This window comes from Hetaerina americana, unplaced genomic scaffold, assembly GCF_022747635.1.
Source record: "Hetaerina americana unplaced genomic scaffold, ioHetAmer1.1.p SCAF_6, whole genome shotgun sequence".
Taxonomy (NCBI): Eukaryota; Metazoa; Arthropoda; class Insecta; order Odonata; family Calopterygidae; genus Hetaerina; species Hetaerina americana.
The window spans coordinates 71,528,557-71,540,945 of record NW_027287205.1 but is presented as its reverse complement, the minus strand read 5'-3'; the positions used below and the strand labels follow the sequence as shown (position 1 = coordinate 71,540,945).

The window sequence follows — 12,389 nt, the reverse complement described above, 5'->3', positions numbered from 1 at the left end:
AACATTATTTTCTATTGTGTTTTATGAATTTAAAAAATCTTGAATGTAGTACCTCGCTAACCATTTTATCTGAGCACCTACTGAAAGAGGATGACCTTGTTTGCTCTTTCCAAGCCTCAAATTGAATTATGTTATTTGCTTTACCCATAAAAAGAACTTTTTTTGCTCCAAAATATTCTCTAAAATCAGCGTGTGTCTTATGGGTTGGAGGTGTATGGATTTAATTCAAAATTTAAGTGTAACCGATTTGCTGGAAAAATTCTTTCAAGTATTTTTTTCCTGTATCAGACGTAGAAAATGGTGGCCTTGATTACAAATTTTGATAATATCCTTGTTTTGAGTCGGCAGTCAGCAACAGAGTTTTAATATTTCATTGAAAGTACTTCCTAAAAAATTCTCAAATTGTAAATTTATGCAATGTAGCATGTTTAGTTTTATCTTGCATATGGTGCTTCCACGAAACTTTATATGCATTAGGCTAATGGGGATGCCGCCCCTCTGCTAATGCATAAGTTCATTATGTATCTCCTGGTAAACTCAAGAGTTTATGGGCATTCAACCCTAAGTAGTATGAGAGTGTTATAAAGGCATAAAAAATGGTTAATTTTAATACATATTTCAGCCACATCAAAAGAAGTAGTAGTTTTAGGGGATGCAACCAATGGCTAAGGTCATTGGCACCATTAGGGTTGGATGGGGAAGGAAGGGTGGAAAGAAACCCAGCGTTGGCATTAGCCTACTTTTATGTATATCAGGAAGCCACTGAAAAATATCTGTCGCCTCCAGGATTTGAATCTGGACCTTCTTGATGAGAAGTCAGTACATTAGCCGCTGCCTTATCCCAATCCTCCATATCAAAAGAATAACAGAAACTGAGCACCATATAAAAAGTTAAAATGATAACAATCTCACCAGATCTTAAGGGAGAAGATTGTCATAAAATATTGCATTTTAATTTGAAGTCATAAATTACGCTTCAGAACAAGAAAACAAGGCAGCTCAAAGGAATTTTGGCCCAGTGATTTAGAATTTTTGGGATTCTATGATGAACACATGTTGGCATATGTGTGGCTGCTAAGTTTTTAATGTAACAGTTCAATTTTCTTTGTATTAAGTGTTATCATCAGAATACTTCAATCCTTCTCTGTCTGATCCAAGTATTTTTCATAAATTCTAACTGGGAAAATCAAGGTGCGTCTTATGTTCCATTGGGTCTCTTGGGCAGGGAAGCATGAAAATATAAAAATGAAGTAAGTTTTATATTCCTTTGGTGTAATTGTTTTTAATGAATAACTGTACAGTGTTATTAATGCCATTCATTATTCTCTACATTTTCGTTTGCAGACAAACCAAATGGCGTCAGAAGTTACGTGCCGTGAAGAGGAAATGGTGTGTGGTGTGGGGGAAGGTTGCCAGCTGGCCAGGGGAATGGTGGATGGTGAAACGGAGAATGGTGTGGATCAAGAAATGGGAGATGACATGAAGTCTGGGGCTAACACGGCAAAGAGGAAACACCCCAACTGCCCTGCACCTCTGACCTGTGGCCGTGTTGATAACATTGTTGGGGGGAGGGAGGAGGAGGAAGAAGAGGAGGAGGACATGGAAATGTCTGCCAGGGATATGAACAATGGTGATGATTTGTTGCAGGGGTTAGAAAGTGCTCTAGGCCAGTGCTTCTCAAACTGTTTGATTTGGTGGATTGGCAATTTTTCATCTGTACTAGGGACCAGTGTCTGGTTTCTACCTTTTGGAGAAGTTTTGAAAGTGAAATATGTCACACTCACAACAGCGTGTTGCATTCAGCAAAGGAAAGATTAATTTTGGTTTTTCGAGAATTAGAAAATAGAGTGAAAAAAATTTCACCTGGAATATATTGGTGGAGAATTAATTCTGTCTGCTGTATTAATAGTTGAAACTGTTACTAACTTACTGGTGCCATTCCATGGATCAACATTTTGAAAACATAGTCTGACAGGCACTTTTTACGCATTCATATGTTTTTAACTGCTAACTGTAAGTGCTAGTCATTTTAATTAATTATTAGTGTCCTTGGAAGTTAGGGTACGATAATGCAGTGGATCCTCATTAGGATGCTCCCATATAGCTCATCCATTCTTTCAAGTCCTCTTTAAGTCCCAGCACATTTAAATAATTATGGTTCGCAAATTTCAGTAACAACTTTTCTATGTTCGTTGGAAGATCAAAATTGAAGTTTTTTCATGTACAAATTGACAATTGAGGGGCCAATTATTTGAAAAAGTTTTTAAAGAGATAATTTATCTTAATAAAAATTACATTTACATTACTTCTAATAATTGTCAAGAAATGGTTCGTAGTGTGTAGTTTGAGTTCATTTTTGTAGTGTGTAGTTTGAGGCGAGCATAGAATACAACGAGGTGTTTGTTTTGCAGTTTTTGAGAAGGCATATGATAAGAGCCAATTGAGTAGAATTAATGAGTGTTTTGTAGAAATCAGAAGCAGCGGAGATGGATAGGTGACTTGTCTTCAACCTGTACATTTTTCCGACTGCTCAGTTGCGTGTAGTAAATGGAGAGTTTGGATAGGCAGTTTTGTGAAGAGGGGTAAGATAGGGGTGTCCATTGTCACGCATTCTTTTCAACTAAAATGGGAAATATGGTTAAAGAGGCAGGGGAAGAACCGGAAGGAAACGGTGGAGAATTATAAAGTCATTTAGGTTTGCGGATGATCTAGTCTTTTAGTTAACCAGTTAACCGGTTAGCCAAGGGGTTACAAGCATTGCTGGTATCAGTTAGAAATCAGTTTGATATGTGCTGTATGAGAATGAGTGCAAGCAAAACAAAATTTATGCAGTTTTTGAGAAAGTGGAAAACTAGGTTAAATATTGAAAAATGAGTTGATAAACTTGAGTACATGGGAATGTTGACCTATTTTGGAAGTGTTTTGGACCAAAATGTTGAAAGTAGTTGTAACTTACAAGGTTTATAGAATAGGTATTGGGAAACTTTTTGGAAAAATAAATTTCGGATATTGCTTAAATGCTTTGAAATTCTTCAGAGTACATCCCTTGAGTATCTACACACTTTTTCCAGTGGCTTTTCTTTGACTCGAAGGCTCCCTGGTAGGCAGATTCATGGGTACATGTGCAAGCGTCTTTGATGGCACTGAGAGCCCCCATGGTGGTGTCCTTTGAGTTAGGATTTTACTTTTGGGAATAGGGAACAGTCTGCTGGTGCCAAGTCTGGGCTGTTCAGGTTCTTCTTCAATGAATAGAAGGTCTTAACAAGCAGACACTTGACTCTGTTTTTGGTCATCCATCAAGACCGTCAGGACAAGCTTAGTGCAGATCTTTCACATTGCCAATTTTCAGTGATAATGGTGTGCGCTGTTATCTTATCAAGGCCAATGAAATCTGCGATCATGCACGCACTTAATGGACAGTCTGAATTCAACACTTCACTCACACATTGTCGTTGTTTCTTCTCTTCTCTTACAGCTTATCCTCCACACTCTTTTGGCCATCTTTGAAGAGCTTGTGCCGCTTAAAAACTGCAGTTTGTGGCATGCTATCATCCCTGAACAATTGGCGAATTATGCCCAATGTCTCTGTACCCGATTTTCCCATTGTAATGCAAAATTTGATGGTGTACCACTGTTCAATCATTTGCTGCATTTTGTGCTTTCACCAAGTCACTCGACTGGGGTCCACTAAAAATATGATATAGCCTGAACAAATACTTGTAGGCGATTGGAGCTTGGCAGGTGTTGAAGGTCAAACCACCCAGCCTGCATGGTGTGAGCATCCTGGGGTGTACAATCATGTCAGGGATAAATTGTTTCCTATACATTTTATAATAACTAGTCAGAAGAAGAATTGTATAAGGCAAAGAAGCTTTTACAAGGAGGGAATTGATGACAGGGACGTTGAGAAAGTTGAGTTGAGGGTAATTAGAAAAGACTTCATTATACTTTGATATGATGTGTGGTTTCGTATGGCCCTGGGCAAATGGTCAATAAACATGGTACAATCATTGAAATCATTTAGGATATTGAGAGTTAGAACTTATCAATGCACTGTCCACTTTCCTAAAGGTTTCTGGCTGCTGAACTATGTTCATACATGCAGATGTGATGTAGACTAGTTGATGAGGTATAAATATTTTAGCTTTAATTACTTCTGCAGAAGCTGAGGAGTAACTTTTTATCAATTTCACATCTAATTTATTTGCAATTCAGATTTTATCCTGTCCAAACATGACTTGTTGCCAGGATTTTTAGTGCATGAAAATAATTGAGAGTCAGATTTAGTCAAAAGAGAGAAAGATTGAAATTACTGGTTCTTTAAGGGAATAGATGGCAGATAGAATTGCCTACAGATGCCAAGGAAAAATAATTTGAAGAATATTGATTCACTTATTAATGTGTAATTTATGTTGCATAGCAAAATATCAAACTAAATAGCTGGGAATATATCCTTGCTGTGTTAAATTGATGTAGCACACTTGTTTTAGTACAGTAGCATACAAATAGCAAAATTTCATTGTTGCTATTGTTACTATGACAATAATTCTGTGTTGTTATTGTTGCTATCAATCAAGTTTAACATCATAATAATGTTGTGAAGCTATTTGTTTTACAGTACTTCAGTGATACCAGTAGGGTTTTCTTAACAAAATGAATGGTAGTTTATCATCTTTGATTATTTTATATTCTAAAGGATCTTTAGTTGTTTTCAAGTAGCTAAAGATCTTTTACTAATAAATGAAGCTTATTTTCCTTATAAATCAATATTTAATTTACATAATCATTAATTTTAAAAATTATCCTTCCCCCATATATTTTAGTCATCTCATTTGTATTGAAAAAGGAAAAGATTTTATGGTTCCTTATCATCATGTTTCATGATTGAATTAATTTGAATAAGAGTTATTTGCATTTCTTCCTCAACAGGCACTCCATCTCCTGCCCCCGCGCCTTCATCTGCCAGCAGTGGCTTCTCTGATGATGACAGTCTTCATTGTGGAGTTGGAGGTCAGGATAGTCGCTCTGGAGGTGGAGTGGCTGGTGGCCATGGGAGTGGAGGAGGGTTGACTTTAGAAGGATTTGTTGAGCAGGTTAGGGCGAAGGGAAGGGTAGGACTTTGCCAGGATTATACGCAAATACGTGCTCGACCTCCAGATGGAACCTTCAACCATGCAAGGTAAGAGTTCTAATGCTTAAGTGTATGTTCAAATATTTTGTTTTTCAGTTCATTTTTCAATTATTCTCATGAACAGAATGCAACAGCTAATTTTTCAAAGACCAATTAACAGTATAGAATTGAAAATCAGTACTAGAGCCTGAGCCCTTAATATGTTCGACGAATATGATGTTGATTGAATACGTTTAATGACGATCAGAAACAGAAGCTGCTTCAAAATTGCTCCAAAAACATTTTTTTGCCATGATTTTGGTGAATTGTTCAATGGAGAGAAGTCCGATTTTTATTGATCCATGCCTTTTAGGAAATTTTTCATTTCATTGCACTAAATTCTCATGGTAGCAAGTACTTTATTATTAAATATAGCTTTGATGAACTAATATCTAACTTTCCAAGTAAATTTGCCCAGCATTTCAATGGCTAGATCAAATGGCATCATGTTTTTGCTAACCAATTATGTAACTTAAAGATTTCTTTTTATTTTCATTAAATTTTAGCCCAGGGGCAAATGGAATTGAAGGCTCAATTTTTTCGCCCCATGAATTTTGAAATAATGTTGCTTTACACTAAGGGAGTACAGTGGGTCCCAAATTAATGATACCTATTAATATGTTCCATAGAAGCAATCTTATTGTGAAAAATATCATAAAATGAACTTAATATAACAGTCATTTGTATTAAAATGTTCCAGATGATACAATGGATCATGTATGCAAATTAATTTTAAATTATGCATTCGGTTACTAACTGCCGGGGAAACTAACCAAGTCGGCAAATCAAATCTTTTTAATGCTGTATTTGTAAGTGTGCCATTATTAAGTGAAATATGAGCTACCATAAAGTGAATTATCATAATGTGAACTCATGCTGAATCAAAACCCACTGCTTTTGTATATGTATTGCCAAAATGCCAAATTGTATATGGCATAGTAAGAAGTTACGTAAATTTCCAAAATCTTTTAGGATCCCTCATATGTCAAGAAAGGCTTAGAGAGACACAGAGTATTTCTGTAGGAATGTATTGGAAATGCAATGAAGAAATCGCATTACCCATATCATGTAGTAACAATCAGCCCTTTATAATTTCAATAATTATATCCCTAAATAATTGTTTATGATCAAGAAATGGCTCATTTTGTGCAACGTAGAACGTTTCTGTTCATTATAATAGAAATTTCATTTTCTGTGCGCTTATTGCCAAGAATTAATTACTAAGTGGAAAATAACTTCCTGGAGGTTACATTACATTATTTCTTAATTTTTGTCTTCTTTAAACCTTAAAATTAAGATAAAAAACTGAAGGTATAATGTTTTCCTGAGTAAGACATAAAGAGTAGTTGATTATATATAATTGAAGAATTAATATCATAAGAAAAAGAATTTTTCACAACCAAGCTGTGTGGATTTTATAGCTTTAAAATGAGGTCTCAGAATTGCCAGTTTCCAAAACTAACATTATAAATATCCATTTTTCACTTTGGAAAAAATAACACTATGGCAAGGTGTAAATTTATTGAATTGTTGAGAATAAAGTAAAAGTATGGAGGAAATTTAATGAGGATTAAATTTTATTGGCAGAGCAATTCATATCTTTTAATCTGTAATTTTTTGGCTTTCTTCATTTAATGGTATTGAATTATTTGCATCTAATGATGATAATATTAATTTAGTTGTTCTTGTGTGCATGTATAAAATTATCTGACTCTTTGTCATTATTTTTTGCAGGCTCAGAGCCAACCTTGCGAAGAACCGGTACACTGATGTTCTTTGCTATGACCACAGTAGAGTTCTCCTCTCCCAGATCGATGATGATCCTTGTAGTGACTACATTAATGCAAATTTTGTGGATGGGTACAAACAAAAGAATGCATTCATTTCTTCTCAAGGTAATTATATGTGTATGTATTCATACATAAAAAGCATGTGTTGAAAATATGTCCTGAAGAACCTGTGAGAGTTAAGTTAATTTTCATTTGAATGTGTTTGAAAGTGTGATAGTTGCCCAAAACTTAATTGCTCAAAATCATGTTCTTCCAATGTGTATCATTAAAATTGTGAAAATACATATTGGTAACTATTTCAAAAATACAATCAGACGACTAATTAGTTTTAAACTTTGAATGTTGGCTAATGAAAGTGCAGCATAAATTTCAGTTAGTAGAGAAAAATAAAGTTATTTTTTGTTTCATTATTAATTAATTGATATAAAAAACATGTTATAACAAATCAAAAAACCTGTCCTTTACTGTAATGAAATCATGAATCACCATGTAACCAATCAGTTTTCTTGTCTTAGCATTGTAGTTCGGCTATACCGTGATGCATTGAATATTACTTTTTTCCTCAGTGGCTTGGAATTATTTATAATTTTTTGTGTTCATCTAGAGCCAATGAAGGATATTACAGTTATAAAGTATCACATTATTCTGGAGTCACATTAAGATAAGAGTTCACAGTTTTTGCTTTGCAAATTATGATTTTATTACCATTCATTTGTGTACAACCAAATCCCACTACCCACATTTCTTTCACTGCTCCGTTGCATGTCCCCATGTGACCAAATAACAATGCCTTGTCTACCTGTAGGTTTTCCCCATTTTTAATACAATTGGTAGCCAATGGTTGTCTCTGACATTTCACATAACATACTTATCTCAATTGTCCTAACTTCCTTTGACTAACACCCCAAATGGAAGAAACCCATTTAAAAGGGATTCAGGCAAAACACATTGTTCATGAACTTAAAGTATTCATGTAGAGAATTCATAAATATCCCAATTCCACCTGAAATTTTCCATTGTGTGTACTATCTGTGTATGTTAGTACATTGGTACAATATCAGAGAAATTTGGTAAATGGGGTTTGTTAGGAATGGTTGAAATTCAAATTTTGATTATATCCCAAATCTGAATCCTTTCTTTCATGTAATCTCAAATCTGGATCCTTTCTTTCATGTAATCTCAAATCTGGATCCTTTCTTTCATGTAATCTCAAATATTAACCCTACCTTTTGATATTTTAATTAGAATCCTTGTTCTCATTTTCTTTAGTGTTTGACTTGAAACCACTTTTATACATATTCTTACAAAATTTTGAATCAACCAGGAATTTTTGTAACCTTCAAATTGTAATTAAATGGTTAAGTTGACTTGTGATTTCAATTTTAAAACAAATTTTTGTGAATTTTTAAATGCTTGACCCTTTTGTTCACTCATTTTCACTTATACTGACTGAATTTTGGATAATATTCCAGAATGTACAATTCTAAGTATATACTCTGAGATACGGTACATAATTTTGTGGTGGCCAGATTATGGCTTGTATTAAGATACTTCTCAATAATGTCTTCATAGGAAGAATAATAAAGCATAATAATGTCAAAGTGACTACGTTAAAGCTAAAATTTCCAGGTGTAAATTTAAAATTTCTCTGTATGCACGGTGGTCCTCATTGGCTGTAGTACTTAATAATCATCATTACGGATCTCCTCAAAAATCTCTAAAAGTTGTTGATATTTTATAAAACTTGCATGTTGATTTTTTGAGGTTTTAAAGAAATTTTTTAAAGATAAGCCCCTTTAGTAAATTATGATGCTTGAATGTCTGGAATGTTTGAAGATTTTGAAGTGTGTAGAAAATTAATCACAAAAAGAATATTAGTTATGGTTTTCAGTAATTTGAATTGCCCAAATGACAAAACTTGTACCTGCATTAGATGGTGTGCAAATTAATGGAATCATCAATCATTGTCATTAGGTCTAAATATGTTCAAACCTTTTGCTGTTTGCATAGGAGATGCATCAAAAATGCTTGGAGAGAAGCCTTCATTTATCTGTCATAATAATTGACCAAAAATAATATTTCATTATCAAAGCCATCTATCCTGTTTGCAGCATGAATGAATAAAGATGCAGTGTTATCATATTGTCCTACTCATAAGTATTGTAAATTATAGAAGTTTTTTCTCGTTTCATGAGTAAAATGTCTCCTATATTAGCAACTTATATTAGATTGGCTTACTGCTAATACTTGATCCATAATGATATCCTAATGGTTAAGTACCTTTGTGGTTAGTTTATGCCATATGTCATGACCAAACCTCAATTTTTTACCAGTTATATGTAATGTTGGAGTAATATTATGGAGTTATTGATGTTAAGTATTTATGTAATTAATCCTCTTTCAGGCTTTCATTTGTAACTGTAGACTACACATCTATGTCTATTGTGTGGAAGCAAAAATACGATTGTAAAATTTTCTAGTTTAGGAACTTTTAATTCAAATTAAGAGATATGCCTAAATGTATTTCTTTTCTCTCATATTTTTAATGATTCATATTTAAATAGAATGAACATGGAGGCAACTATGATCTATTGTTGCAACATGTAGTCATTGTATAGAAGCAAGCAGATTTTCAATCCAAATCATCATGGTTTGAGATTCAATGATTTTCTGCAAGGATTTTATTCGAATCTCATGCTCCCTCATTTGATAGGATTTAAGAAAATTCAAAATAGCAACTTTACGATGTAATTATGGGCATAAAGTAAAGAACTGAATTTTGGAAAATGAAAATCTCACTTTTTTGTGCAAATCAGTGACTCAGCTGAATTCATTGGATGAACAAGTCCCATTGTTATGAACAGATACAACAGCTCATTTAAACATTGCTTTAACCACATGGGTAGGGCACTGGTACATAACTATAGATGCATACTTTATGATAATGTGTGCACAGTAATTATTCAGGGCATCTTGTTCTATTAAAAGTCCTTGGGATTTCTCATATAGCAGTCACCTCTGTGGTATACCTGGCTGTAGTACTTGGCCAGAAAAATATGGAATTTGAGTTAGAATCCCAGTCTAGATTTTTTCTGCAATGAAATTTCTCATATTTCTTGTTAAAATAATTGAAATTTACATTTACAGTTGTAGGAAAATGAATAAAATATTTTTGGATACAGGAGAAGATACAGAATACACAACATTAGATGAATAAATGAACTTCTCTCTATTTAAGGTCCCTTACCAAAGACATATGAAGATTTCTGGCGAATGATATGGGAGCAGCACGTGTTGGTGGTTGTCATGACCACCCGTGTAATTGAGCGTGGTAGGATTAAGTGTGGACAATACTGGTCACCTGAGGAAGGCTCCTCTGTAACCCATGGGCTGTTTGAAATCATTACTGTTTCAGTGGAGCAGCATCCTGATTACACCATATCTTCTCTCCAACTGACCAATACAAAGGTTTGTATAAGGTGTTTATTATCCTGAGTATTTATTTTCCTTTTATTAAATACTGATGCAAGTTCCTTCCAACCCATGCTATTTCAAATCTTTTAGGTCTCTTTATCTTAATCATTATTATTACTTAATTCTGAGCTAAAATTTTTGAAAAGGCTATCTCAGTGAAACTCACATTTCACCTTTTCAATGACAGTGAAATTTGAAGTGTTCACTTCCCAATTTAACATTTTTCTCAATTTTATTCATGGCTAGCCAAAGCCTGATGTTAATAATGTGTGTATGTACCTGAGTTGTACATCCTTAACTGTACCATTTTCTGAAATGTATACTGATTTCCTTTAGCTGTGACAGTAATACTCATAGGATTTTAGTTTAAATATTTAATTTTGGTTAAAAGATTGACTTAAAAAATCTCCTTTCTTAGTCTGTGCAATATAGACTCTTATGAAATTCAATCTTCTATCCTTGCCAGAATACTCTTTAATTTACAATAAACAAAATGATTGCTTTAATAATTTTATACTTATTGTTTTCTAAATCGATCAGTGTTTTTGTACGGTGAAACCTTGGTTAATGGCAATAATTCATTCCTAAATCTTGCTTATAATGCAAAACACTCATTAGGTGAAACAATTTTTTCCATATATTTTGATTGAAATTATATATGTACATTGTTAAGGATTTTGAATCTCTTCATCTTTCCTCCTATGATGGAATGAACCAACTTGGAATGCAAATTCGATTTGCAGAAAACAAATTACATTTAGCCCTCCCTTTTGGATTTGACACTCCATTGAAGGCTTGTGTTTTTTCTAAATGGTAAACAACCAGCGGTTTAATTTTCAAATTGCAGCTTTAATTGGCACCAAGTGGCAAGTGCATTCTCCTTTGCTGTTATATAGATTTGCTGAAGTATCTATGTCCTTAAGCTTGTCCTTGAGGACAAGCTTAAAACCTTCAAAGGCAAATCGCTGGTGTAGACTGATTTTATGTGTGTGTCATATCAGCCACACTCACACCTTGTTCTTACTTTTAAATGATTGTACTTTCCATTTCTGTGGTTATTTTTAATTCTCTTCTGGTTGTCCTCTTGCTGCTTTTCTTTAGTGACATTTTAGTGAGGGTCATTACTCTTGTGCAAAAATCACAAATAATGTGTCTGAACACAATTTTCGAAAATCTGTGATCGTAAGCAACACTAAGATGCCAGCAGAAGTGCTAAATGCGGACTTAGTTGATGCAAAATGCAGAGCTTCCCCTCTCCTTGTCACTCATTATGCAAATTGCAGCTCATAAAGCGTGTCATTTTTATAATATATTTTGCTTGTTATGCAAGGTGCTTGTTGAGTAAGGTTCCACTCCACACATATTTTCTATGGACAATCATATGTTAACTATATACAATCATATGTGTAATAATCCTTGCTGCATGTTGGTATTGCCAACATTTACTACCCATAATGTTTATTTTTATACTTTTTGTATTTAATTGTGGATAATGAATTTGAAATTGGACTTATTCAATGAAATAACTCAAAAATGAAATTTTCAAATTGAACTTTATGTTGATGAATTCTTAAGCTCGACATAAGGGGATAATATATATTCCCAATAAAAATAAAAACTGTGTATTGTATTTTGTTCAACTGAGTTCATGTTTGTTAAGTATGGTTTTAAAAAAACATTCATGATGCAGAACAGGGCTAAATGTTGGTGGGATTTTCTTTTTCAACATTGATTTGTAATTGAAATAAACATATAAATACCTTGACATTGTAAACCATGGTTATACTATAAATATTGTTTCAAGTTACATGTGATGTTAAATATTAGCCTTTAAAATATGCAGGTATGAGTGAAATGAAATAGACATTTTCGTATAACTCTATATTTGAAATGTAAACCAGTAATACTGTTTTCTCCGTCAACTTAAATACTAAGGAAAGTGATTTGGCAGGTTA

General features: G+C 33.7%; 1 protein-coding gene across 1 annotated transcript in view; it reads left to right on the top strand.

Moving 5' to 3' along the window:
* The window catches only part of LOC139694914 (tyrosine-protein phosphatase non-receptor type 9-like), a 237,143-nt gene that overhangs the window by 218,269 nt on the left and 6,485 nt on the right, over positions 1–12,389 (top strand). The window contains exons 7-10 of the mRNA XM_071593414.1: positions 1,345–1,630; positions 4,930–5,179; positions 6,905–7,065; positions 10,199–10,428. Coding sequence (XP_071449515.1) covers positions 1,345–1,630; positions 4,930–5,179; positions 6,905–7,065; positions 10,199–10,428 — 927 coding nt within the window. The remainder of the gene's footprint in view (positions 1–1,344; positions 1,631–4,929; positions 5,180–6,904; positions 7,066–10,198; positions 10,429–12,389) is intronic.